The 12919-nt window shown below is 42.1% G+C and overlaps 2 protein-coding genes across 2 annotated transcripts; one reads left to right on the top strand and one right to left on the bottom strand.

Moving 5' to 3' along the window:
- Nucleotides 1-3977: 3977 nt before the first annotated feature.
- Nucleotides 3978-5045, top strand: pth2 (parathyroid hormone 2; the record flags this gene model as incomplete). The annotated part of the gene is made up of 3 exons (XM_084569701.1): nucleotides 3978-4081; nucleotides 4283-4459; nucleotides 4855-5045. The coding sequence occupies 3 exons, from the start codon at nucleotides 3978-3980 to the stop codon at nucleotides 5024-5026; spliced, it is 453 nt and encodes a 150-aa protein (XP_084425827.1). The 3' UTR covers nucleotides 5027-5045.
- Nucleotides 5046-5765: 720 nt separating this feature from the next.
- On the bottom strand, nucleotides 5766-12145 carry tedc1 (tubulin epsilon and delta complex 1; the record flags this gene model as incomplete). The annotated part of the gene is made up of 9 exons (XM_084568539.1): nucleotides 5766-6122; nucleotides 7164-7307; nucleotides 7626-7712; nucleotides 9272-9340; nucleotides 10382-10519; nucleotides 10601-10815; nucleotides 10964-11048; nucleotides 11807-11840; nucleotides 12129-12145. 9 exons carry the CDS (start codon nucleotides 12143-12145, stop codon nucleotides 5766-5768), a joined length of 1146 nt encoding a protein of 381 aa, XP_084424665.1.
- Between the last annotated feature and the right edge of the window lie 774 nt (nucleotides 12146-12919).

Below are 12919 nucleotides of genomic sequence, written 5' to 3'. Positions count from 1 at the left end.
GGAGACTTCATGGAAGAACTGAAGAGAACTGAAGCCGGACACTGGGTTAGGGACTGTCCAAAGAATCTTCAAGAGATGGATTGAGGGGTGGAGTCAGATGAAGATCTTTCTGGTTCTGACAGAGAGATGGAGATGAGACATCAATCTACACATCAGACACGTGAGAACACTTGCACGGTCACTGATTATACTATGTACACCTGATTGATTAGACTATTGACTGTCTTGAATTTGAACAAAAGCTAAAGATAAGCTTGTTGGTTGAAGACCATTCTTATTCTCTCCATACCACACAACTTCTTGTTGTCTTCCATTCTATGAAGATGATGTTGCAGCTTAGATGTGATATGTAGTTGCTACACTCAGACACATTTAGTTTAGACTTTCCTACATGTTTATTATCTTTTCATTCTTACAGCAGGCTGTTGCGGATGAGTGGATGCTAACTACCTGCTCCATTGGTCTCTCTTTCACCTGGACAGGGGGAATGCTGCTGTGTTTTCTTTTTTTCATGTTTTTTGATTTCTCCAGCGATCTCAACACTATTCAGCCCCTACTGCTGAGAGACAAACAGCGATGGGAGTGAACTCACTCACACCTCATTTCCTGGATAACTGACTATCTCACTGGGAGACCCCAGTATGTCAGGCTGAGAAACTGCACCTTTAGATCAACACAGGCAAAACTAAGGAGATGGGGCTGGATTTTCAGAGGTCCAGGCCCCACCTGCAGCCTATAACTATCAATGGAGACTGTGGGGAGATAGTTCAGACTTATAAGTACCTGGGTCTACAGCAAGATCACAAACTGGACTGGTCGGCTAACATAGACTCAGTGTACAAGAAAGGTCAGAGCCGGCTCTATTTCCTCAGGAGGCTAAGGTCTTTTAACATCTGCCAGAAGCTGCTTAAGATGTTTTATCAGACTGTCATGGCCAAGGGAAGCAGCATTAAGAAGAAGGGCACCTCACGGCTAGATACGCTGATAAGGAGGTATGTAGCTCTGATAAGGAGGTAGGTAGCCCTGTGGTGGGGCAGAGCTGAATACTCTGGCATCGGTGGCATAGGCAAGGACCTTGAACAAAGTCCACCATAATCAGAAAGAGAAGCTGTTTCACTGACAGGTTGAGGACATTGTTTGTCTCTCAGGCCATAAGACTCCACAACACAACTTGACTGTGGTTGCTCTGCTACTATTCATTCATTCATTCATCTTCTGTACTCACGGGGGTCTGCTGGAGCCTATCCCAGCTGTCATCGGGCGAGAGGCGGGGGTACACCCTGGACAGGTCACCAGTCCATTGCAGGGCTAACACAGAGAGACAGACAACCATTCACACTCACACTCACACCTACGGCCAATTTAGAATCACCAATGAACCTAATGAGCATGTCTTTGGATGGCGGGAGGAAGCCGGAGTACCCGGAGAGAACCCACGCAGACACAGGGAGAACATGCAAACTCCACACAGAAAGGCCCAATCGGCCCATGGATTCGAACCTGGGACCTTCCCACTGTGAGGCATAACCACTGTGCTGCTCGCTCAGCTACAACATTATGACCTCTGAAAGGTGAAAGAAATAACATTGACCATCTTGTGACAATACAATGTTCTGCTGGGAAACTTTTGGACCTGGCATTCATGTGGATGTTACTTAGACATGTAGCACCCACCTAGACCAGACCAGGCATCCCCACCCCATAGCAATGACACTCCTTGATGGCAAAAACAGCACAAGGTGTTGACCTGGCCTTCAAATTCACTAGATCCCAAACTGATCAAGTATCTGTGGGATGATCCACAGAGGCCCCTCCCCTCAACCCATAGGACCCAAAGGCCCCCACTAACAACATTCTGTTGCCAGACACCACAGGACACCATCAGAAGGCCCATGTCCATTCTCTGAAGAGTCACAAGTGTTTTAGAGGTACAAGGGAGACCTACACAATATTAGGAAGATGGTCATAATGATATGCCTGACTATATGATGACTATATAATCAATGCAGTTCTTTCATCATTGATATTTATGTTAGTTCTTTCTGATTATGTTTGATTATGAATATACACAGCAGTATATTAGAATGTTCATTTAAAGTTTTTGTGATAAATTAAATCATGTGAGTGTTAAATGCTCAAATTGACATTGTTTCACACAGTCAGTAGGCACAGATTTTGTAATTTGTGCTGTAGTATACTTATGTTCTTTCAGGACCTTTGCGTGGAACATCTACCTTGAGTAGATAACAATTTTAAAACTGATCTGTACTGTGTATTCTTCTACTGTGTACAGCTGTCTTAATTTCCAAAAGAAATGTCCACTACACTACCAGCTGGTGATCCCAGCAGCTATTTCAAAGACTAAACATGAATTCTGAGAAACTCAGCTAAAATGCCACATCAAGGTTAATTGTGTTTCTACCGCCAGTACCATTAAAAAAAAATAAAATAAAATAAAAAATATTCCAGGATGAATTTCAATTTCCCGTGGTTTCGCTTTATCTTAATATTCTGTTATGAAATACAGAATTCTGTTCATGTATGACTATATTCCCCAGTGTCATTTTTTATTGTAGACAAAGCATTTTCATTGAGAGAAACGTCTGTTACTTGGTTCATCCATAGAGTATGAATGAACACTCTTGCACGTATATACACACCAACACTATAATGATTTTCAGTAATAAGATGCTGGGCTCTCTACAACAGCACCATGACTAAGAGTCTTTGAAACAGGACACTAACAAGCTAACTTCCACTTCCACAGGGATTGTCTTCTTGCACGCTAAACTCAGAGTGGGATTGATCTGGTGAAGGGTGGGTACACTTGAGAATATGCGTGGGTGGTTTAGGGGGATGGGGGGTTAAAGCACTCCAGTCCAGGGTATATAAGTATGTAAGACAAGACACTGATGGTTTTCAGCCATCATCAACCTGCAAACACCATAGCAGCAACAAATATAGGACGAGGAAAAATCTGTTTAAGTAGAAACTTCTTTCTTCTTAGAGGAGATAAAAACATATTTTCAAGAAATTGGTAGAGTAACAAACTGAAAGTACCTTATTGCACATACCGATTCTTTTGCTGTGGCTTGGTGGTGGTTCTTCCAGCAACACATCTCTTCTAGTTGGACAACTGTCCTCCAACCTGAAGTCCAGCGCTGAGAAGCTGCCTGCTGCTACCAACATTTACAGACAGACAGACTGACGCAGGTAAGAAATCATCAAACTACTGGACTGCTGACAACTTTACAACCAAAAAATTTGCATGAAGCCAAGGTTCTTTAAAGCTTGGGTGCAGAATACTTTATCAGTATATTGTTTTTAAGTGAATTCACAGTTTTTTTAGTTTGTGTAACTCTGATCGCCAGACGTTCTATTTTCATGGTCTGCGTTGGATCACAATTTAAAATCGGAAAAGGAGCTTTAACACAACATTTAACATAATATACTTTAAAACAGTCTACTTTTTTGGTAAAGTCATGGAAAGCACTCCTATATACAGTGGTGGTTTAAAAAAACAATAAAGCAACAATATCTTGATGTATTTAAAAGTTATGACCTTGTTCTGCCAAACAAATGTGTTTTTTATTTTGAATTTTTTGGCTATTATGCCGCCAAAAGAACTGAATGCAAACTGCATTTATTTTTCTTCATTTGATCATTCATTCATTCATTCATTCATCTTCTGTAACCGCTTTGTCCTGTGAAGGGTTGCGGGAGGGCTGGGTCGCAGGCGAGAGGCAGGGTACACCCTGGACAGGTCTCCAGTCTATCGTAGGGCTAACACAGAGAAACAGACAACCATTTCATTTGATCATTATTCTGTTATTCTTATTTATCCATATGAGCTTATAACAGGGAGAGTGAACAACAGTTTGTTATGTACAGCATGTGTACATATGTATGTGTCTTGAACTCGATCATTTAAAAGTCATGTAAAAAATGTGAAGGGTGGTTTTGTTTTGTTTTGTAGAATGTCCGAGCTTCCAGCTTTTCCTCGTATGTCCTTCCTCTTGCTTAGCATTTTGGGTATGACCTTGGTGACATCAGGCTTCCCTCAGCCACGACTACCTCTCAGGTACTTTTTTATTCCATCTCATTAAGGCTGCAGCGAACTATGGTTGTTATAGGTACACATGTTGCAAGTGATTAAAGTATTGAATATTTTACAATCTTAACATAATCATATGTTATCATAATCTATTATTTTCTATTGAGTAATACATTCTAATGCCAGCTTTGAACAAACCCGGTTACGTGTCAATGTATACGATTCCAGAAGTCCTGACGATTCAGATGAAGCTAAACGAGATGACTGGGATGTCCTCTTCCCTTCCATCTCTCTCCGGGATTGGAGCATCCAGATGATGTCAGCACCCAGCCTCAGAGCAGCAGCAGACAAGGCAGGTCTGATGAGGGAAGCGTGGCTCTTTTCCCCGGAGAGGACAGAGGCAAGGTAACTGGACAGAGAGGAAAAACACTAAGATGAAATTATAATCAAACAAACTTTAATCACCACACAACATCTCTTGTGTGTAATTCATTAAAGAAAAAGATTTTGAAGGGCGTTTGGGTAGCACCATGTCTTAACAGGGACAGATTTTGTTTCAGTTTGTCCCGTTTCCAGTCTGTATGTTAACTTAGGCTATTTGGCTCCTGGTTATATTGTATTATTAACACGTTGTGCTGACGGCCTGATCTGAATTTCCCTCTATGTAGTGTTCCTTTAAAGAGAAGATCAAATATTGGTTGCTTGTGTTGTGAAACATGTCTGACCATGTGATACTGTACCTGTGGTACCTAGCTTGTTTTGTGCTCACTAATCTCTAAAGTCTGGTCTGTTATCACTAGCGTGGAGGGGCCATGGCCTTCTGAATGGTCTCAAGGGCCCGGGATGGTGAAGAGGAACATGGTGGTGGCTGACGATGCTGCCTTCAGAGAGAAGAGTAAGCTCCTCACTTCCATGGAGAGACAGAAGTGGCTCAACTCCTACATGCAGAAACTACTGGTGGTTAATTCTTAGTCATAATCCAGCATTCAATAGTTTATACCATCATTTACCTCAAAATCAGAGTGACTCTCTGTACCCCACGCTAAAAAAAAAGGAACGTTTTAAAACATTTAAGGGATAGTTCAGCTAGTCAACTTTTGAAAACAGAAGACAAACATCAAACACTATTTCTATTTCTTGCACCATTTTATTGCATCCCTGCACAAAACAGTAATGAAGCTATTGATTTCCCAAAAGACAGTTAGATGAACAATAGAGATGTTTTTGTATGTTGAAATTTGAAGTGAGTTTGTTTGTCCTGCTGATTCTGTTCAGTGAATTAATAAATATGAAAATGATGTTTTGGACGTCTGTGGCTTTTGTTTAACTTCATATAACAACTTGCAACTGATGTTACATGATGCTGCGGATTGTTGCGATTGCTGTACTGCTGTAGAATTTTGAATACATCCTCACCAATGTCACCAGCACAACACACCAACCCCAACTCCCACTGCACTCGAAACTTTAAAACTTCTAAAAATTAGATCGACCTCCAAATCTTAAAGTAATGGGCTCTCCTTACTTCATTCAGTGGTTCTTGCCATAACATAGATTACCGCAGTATTTGAATGAAGCTGTTTGTGTGAGCCTTGAACACACACAACTTTGTCACAAAAATTTCAGACAAACAGACAAGTCCTTATCGATGTGACTAGACCATTTCATTCACTACTGTGAAATGGCATCACCCAGTTAAAAACATAACAGTCTACGGTGGTATCAACACCAGTTCATCTAGCCTGCCAATCGCCTCCTGCAGCTGCATCCTGTTGGCTTGTCTCTGCCTGTCCCTCCTCTCCAGCAGCAGAGCCTCTGCATGGAGAAGCATCTCTGCAGCCTCAGATGCCGGGAGTTCATCTGGAGTCTCGGTCCTGCTGTGGGGTCCCTTTGTTGGGCGGCTGCCGTGTCTGACAGGCTTCTCATCCTGCAGCCTGGCTCGATAGACCTGGGTGAGGGAGGGCAAGGAGGGGAGAGAAGAGAGAAGAGGAGGGAGGGAAGAGCCACCCTGTAACCTCTCTCCTACTTCTCTGTCCTTAACGTCCCCCATCCCTCTCCTCTGTTCTTCCTAGGAGAGAATATAAATGTAATTCAGACACATACAGTACCATTTAGAAACATACAGCAAGACCACACAACTGTCACTGCTTTGCATAACAGAGTATTGTGGCGTGGTGGTTAGAGAGGCAGCTTTGGGCCCCAAGGGTCACAGGTTTGCACCATGCGAGAGAACCCACGCAGACACAGGGAGAACATGCAAACTCTACACAGAAAGCCTGGATTCAAACCCAGAACCTTCTTGCTGAGAGGCATCAGTGCTAACCACAGCATCACTGCGCCGGATGTGTAAAATTGTCAAATTTAATTCTTGAACTAGGTCAAAGGCAAAATTATTTAGGTACATTTCATATATGGAAGTACTGAAGTTTCATGATGCTAATTGTCTTTACTACTTAATGGCCTAGAACATGAAACAAATGATTAACTTGTAATGTTACACTTATTTTGCATTACTTTGCAAACTCACACAATCCCCACAGACCTCCTCCTGAGACCATGCTAAAATGTCTGTGTCTCTTTCTGTAACTCACACATTTTAATTACATCAAGTCTTTAGGTTATGCATATTTAAAGGAATGGCCACTTTGAGGTGGGCACCATCAAGGATTGCTAGCCGTCTGCCTCGGTGTCACCTGCCCGTCTCGGCTCTACTCACGCTCCACCTCTCTGCTCTTATTTGAATCAGCCCAGAGTTAAGCCAGAGAGACACAATGCCGAGATGGCAATGGCCAGAGCAACAATGAGCTCCAAAACCACTCTTCAGGAAACCTATTGGTTTCTAGAGGTGTCACTTCCTTTAGAGTAATTACAACCCAGTAGGAACTTATTGTTGATGTATCTTCATTCACTTTCATTTTCAGTAACTTTATTTCTCCACACAGATCATTTTAGGTAAATGTGCAGCTGGAGTAGACGGCACAATCTCACTGGGAAAAAAATGTCGGACATTTATTCAAATTTTGACTAATCTACATTCTCCTTAATCTCCCTTCTCAAACAAAAAATGCCAGATCCAAACATTAGTGTAGACACTACGTGTGTTGCACACCTGTGCAGCGGGAAGCCTCAGTAGCATGTTGTCCAATTTTTCCAGCCCCCGGTTTCCGTGGTGACACACTCTTCGAGTTCCATTGGGTGAACGTGTAGGCCTCCGGACAACGGGATCTGTCAGATGGCAGTCTACCACACTCTCCTACACACACGTACGCACGTACACAAACACACGGTTAACTTCACATTTCCTGGCATATATGGCTGCTGGCATCTTGGAGAACACAGAAGAGAACTGAACAAAATCAGTAGTTTGGGAGCAATACTAATATAACTGGGTCAGAGCAAAACAACGTCAGTGTTGCAGTCAATCATAAATTCCCTCTGGTGTGAAACTGCATGTTTCCCTTTTCAAAAATGTATGATTTGCTTATTGCAAGATACTCCATCACATCAAGAAGTGTGCACCTAATTACTAAGAATTATTAATCGGGCTGATGTGTTGTTGAATTGAACGCACCATCCAGGTCCAGAAGACTGTCTCTACTTGTTTCCACTTCAAATAGACTTCCAGCAGGTCACAGAGCTTCTGGATACAAACACAGTCCTATGACAAACAGACACATGTATACACTTTAAAATTGAGTTTTAAAAGCACCCTAAAGTATACAAAATGTATACAGAGAACACAGTCTTTTTGAATATGATGCCACAAGGTTGATGCCACAAGGCTGGCACAAAGATAGGTTGGCAGATTTATGTTTGGACAGTTTTGCCCATTCCTCTTTGCAGCAACTCTCAAGCTCCTTCAGGTTGGAAGCGTCGATTCACAGCCATTTTCTCTCCAGAGATTTTCAATCGGATTCAAGTCTGCGCTCTGGCTGGGCCACTCAAGGATATTCACAGAGTTGTCCTGAAGCCAATCTTTTGATATATTGGCTGTGTGCTTAAGGTCACTGTCCTGCTGAAAGATGAACCGTCGCTGAGTGGTGCCTGGTTTCCTCTAGATAGATAGATAGATACTTTATTAATCCCTAAACATCTCTAAACATGACGCCTGGTATTCACGCCAAAGAGTTCAATCTTTGTCTCATCAGACCAGAGAATTTTGTTTCTCATAGTCTGAGAGTCCTTCTGGTGCCTTTTGGCAAATTCTAGGCAGGCTTCCATGTACCTTTTACTAAGGAGTGGCTACCATCTGGCCACTCTACCATACAGGCCTGATTGGTGGATTGATGCAGAGATGGTTGTCCTGCTGGAAGGTTCTCCTCTCTCCACAGAGGAATGCTGGAGCTCTGACACAGTGACCATTGGGTTCTTGGTCACCTCCCTGACTAGGGCCCCTCTCCCCCGATCGCTCAAGTTTAGACGGCTGGCCAGCTCTAGGAGGAGTCCTGGTGGTTCCAAACTTCTTCCATTTACAGATGATGGAGGCCACAGTGCCCATTGGGACCTTTAAAGCAGCAGACATCTTCCTGTACCCTTCCCCAGTTTTGTGCCTCAAGACTATCCTGTCTCGGCGGTTTACAGACAATTCCTTTGACTTCATGCTTGGTTTGTGCTCCGACATGCACTGTCAACTGTGGGACCTTATATAGACAGGTGTGGGCCTTTCCAAATCATGTCCAATGAACTGAATTTATCACAGATGGACTCCAGTCAAGCTGTAGAAGCATCTCAAGGATGATCAGCGGAAACAGGAAGCTCATGGCAAAGGCTGTGAATACTTATGTACATGTGAGTTCTCAGTTTTTTATTTTTAATAAATTTGCAAAATTCTCAAAAAGAATTTTTTTCACGTTGTCCTTATGGGGTGTTGTGTGTAGAATTTTTTAGGGAAAAAAAGAAATTTAATCCATTTTGGGATAAGGCTGTAACATAACAAAATGTGGGAAAAGTGAAGCGCTGTGAATGCTTTCCGGATGCGCTGTATATAACTATTAAAAAGTGTTACTGAATAAAACTATTTTGTAGTTAACAGCTGACTTATCAGGCTAATTTTGCTAGTTTTTGTGGTGGTGTGAGGTCATAAGAATACACATGTTCCCAACTTTAAAAACAATCACACTGGTTGCGATGAACCACTGAGGACAGAAACAGTTCAATAAACAGCAGAAAAACTGTGTAATATTAGTGATAAAGTTCTATTAGAATGCACACATTTACCTCTTTTAGCACTACAGAGTTCTGATCAGACGTTGAAGATGCAGCGGAGGGGCGGCTGGCAGAAAAAACCTGGGGACACATTGATTTCCAAACTTCACAATTTGTTCCACAAACTGTTCAATCAACCTATTAAAGCAGCCAGACTTGCTTTGTTTTCACGCTTTTAAAGGTATAATCTGCAAAATTTTCTGATTGTCTTGCTGATGCACAATCTACGTACATCCCATTCTTGTAAATGCTATGTCTCAGAAATTATATTGCTATTCAAAGGTCAGAGGTCACCCTAACCTCAGAAAACACAGTAATGGCCTTCACGCAACATGCCATATGCTGACTATGACCTAATTTGACAAAAGATAAAATACTAGATGATATTTTATACCCAAACAGTCAAAGGTCATATTCATGGTGACATAAAAATATATATGTTAGAAAGTTTTGTTCACTGCATACATTATATGACATTTTATCAGAGGCATACAAGCATGAGGAGGCAATTCTAGTTTACTTACTTTACGTTACTTTTTTTTTTTTAAAAAGCAACCAAGTTAGATAGATTGTTAGATAGAAAGGTTACACACGTCTCCATTTCTCGCCTCTGCTCTGTGCCTGTGTAATTTATACAAATGCATAAATGCATGTAGAGCTGCAGGTCTGTCTATTTGGCTGAAGGCTGAGCTACACAGAAAGAGGCCACAGTACACAAGATAAGGAGCGCACTTCGCCTGCAGCTGCAGACCATTCACACAGACCTGATTTGTTCTCGCTGATGTCACTCCCTTTCTTCATTCACTCTGCTGGCTCTCTCAACCCCCACTGCCCTCTCTAACTCCCTGAGCCACAGAGGAGGGGGCATGTCGAACAGCGACTGACATTATGTCTTACATTTCATTAGCTGAAATCAACACTTGATATACCTTGATCACTGGAAATAATGTCACACCAACTTTTCTGATTTCATGCAACAAGAAAGAAGTCTTGCATGCTATTTGAAATGTATTTCAAATACATATGCTCCAAAGCCTCTCAGCTGCTTAACTTTGAACGGTGTTTTCACTGGCAGATACAGAATTACAGCTTGTGGAAATAGAAAAGGAAAGATGTCCTCACAGCATGAAGAACACGAGTTCGCTCTTGTAGCATGGACAGCAGGGTCCGTCCCTGATGTCTCAGACACCCAGTGAGCCACTGAAGTCTCCTCAGGGAGGGCGAGTCCAACTGGAGCTCACTGGAAAGCTGAGGGTTAACCTAAAATAAAAGATTCCTGATATACAAGGAATACAAATATTCCTATCATTATGCTCTTAATAGTATGCCAGTCATACTTACAGGTATAGATGTGAGTAGTGCTTTGTCCAGTTGCTGTACTCGCAGTGTCAGCAGTTTCTCCAGAGTTCCTGCAGCGAGCAGCCAGCCCAGAGCAAGGAGGAGATCTCTGCTTGAGAAACTGCTCCCCTCATCTCCTTGTCCTCCCTCCCTCTCATACATCCAGTCAGCATGGTAGCCAGTCTGCCACAGGCCTGTAGCCACCAGCTTCCTGCGCTCTGATTCACAGACAAAGAAAGTACATTCTGACAAGTCCACATAACTCTTTTCAACTCCTCGACAATTCAAGTGTTAGACAAGGAAACACAAAGCTTTCTAATGCCAAATAGCTGAAATATTTCTTTAATTTCTCAAAAATTCCCCAACCTCCACTTAGCTGTGTGTTGCCTTCAGGGCAAATAGTGCCAGTTGTTTGAAGGATGTTGGCAAGAAGCTGCCAAAACTGATCCTCCTGGAAAAGAACAAACAGAAAGATGGCTATACACTGAATAAATGTGTACAATACCCTATTCTGCTACTGTTTAAGATAAAATTTTACATTTACATGTCAACTTGCTTATTATTTCCAAATGTCCAGAACACCAGAATAGCAATATAATCCCAATCTGTAATAAAACTTGTTTGGCTCTAACAGAGAGCAAGAGGAGGAAATTTGTACTAAATTTAAACAGGAATAAACAGCTTGTTGCAGGGGTGGAGCAGCAATTTTAAAAGTGGGGGGGTTCTAGGGGTAGCACATGAGCACCGCAACCGCCTTTGGCCCCTGTTTCAGTCTCTTTCTAGATTTTCTTCATCAGGATATGCAAATAATATTGCATTGCCTGGACTTCCCTTCCGTTTCTGAGAGCAATAACAGGGATGAGTTGATGTAGGGGATTTTCTTCATTGAAAAGAAAGTCTTAAGATCCAACAAATACCTTTAAGTTACGTAAATGAACACATATGGCATTAATGCAAGAATATGTACTACTACAAAATTGAATTAGTGCATTTATGGATTGACAGCTTTCTGTTTTCCTCCTGTCACCTAATTACATGACAACTTGAGTGGAAAAATAAGTCAATCTTCTGCTGCCTTTTCCTTTTTGGCATTCCTAACAAAAAGAATAATGCTTGCAAAACTTTGCATTAACTTTGTTTGCCACCTGGCTTGCTTAATAGTTTCGTTATTTACAGAGAAAATTCGACATTATTAACTAGTTAAATTACCGTTTCATACCGCTGCTCTGTTTTCTGTCTGCTGCTGCGAGTGAATGGTCGGCAGCTCCGTGTTAGCGTTTACTTTGCCGGGCGAAGGAACTAGTGGGTTTGGTCAAATGACTGTGATTGGCTGGATGGCTGTCAATCAATCTAACTGTCTGGGGGACTGAGGTGCGCTCCATTTCAGTACGCTGGTACACAGCCAGGGCGGGCAAACGGTTTAATACCTTAGGAAAAAGTGGGGGGGATGAAATCAGCTTGTTGAAAAAGTGGGGGTGTTGCAACACCCCCATCCCCCACGGGTGTGACGCCCATGGCTTGTTGAACTCACCTGTTAAATACAACCATATTTTATACTCTGATCCGATACTTGGAATATAAACTATGCCCTGGGTAACAAGTAACAAATGTAGTAGAGTAACGAGTACAATATTACCATCTCAACAGTAGTGAAGTAAATACAGCAAGAAGCACGGAATGAAAATATTTCCAAACTGCACTTAAATTTAGCACTTGAAAACATTTACGCAGTTATGTCAACCCCGCAACAGATGAGGGACGCACCTCGAGTCCATCTCCAAATTTTGCCCGTCTGAAGGTCTCCGGTGCGGGTACAGCGTCCAGGCCGGCGGCCGCTAGAAGTCTGCAAAGAACTCCGATCACCTGCTTCACTTCCACACTCACAGACGACTTACTGCGCTGCAGACACCTGACACACTACACATATATTAACAGATATGGTATTAGCTCAATGTCATACCGAGTGTAGAAGAAACACGTTCACATTTAAAACTAAAAGAAGGACATTTCTACCGCTTTGAAATTCAGGTCTTGATATTTCGCGGCGAATACAATCACTTCCGGGTACGAAGCCGTTGCCAAGGAAGCGAATGAAAGAAATGTTGATTGGGTTAACATTAACCAATTACAAACGTCCTTCTTAGAGAGGCGGTTCGAATGGATTAAATCTATACAGTCTATGATTAAATCACGTCTGTTAAATGGCAATGAAATATGCATTCAGATTTTATGAAATAGAGGATGCATTAAATGTCTCCATGATTGTTACAGTACTGATTACATCATCAGGCTTTTATTTATTACAGCCCATGTTTAACTGTT

Source organism: Chelon labrosus (assembly GCF_963514085.1).
Source record: "Chelon labrosus genome assembly, chromosome: 20".
In the NCBI taxonomy this organism is placed as follows: domain Eukaryota; kingdom Metazoa; phylum Chordata; class Actinopteri; order Mugiliformes; family Mugilidae; genus Chelon; species Chelon labrosus.
The sequence above is the reverse complement of the archived record's forward strand: the minus strand, read 5'-3'. Positions and strand labels throughout refer to the sequence as shown.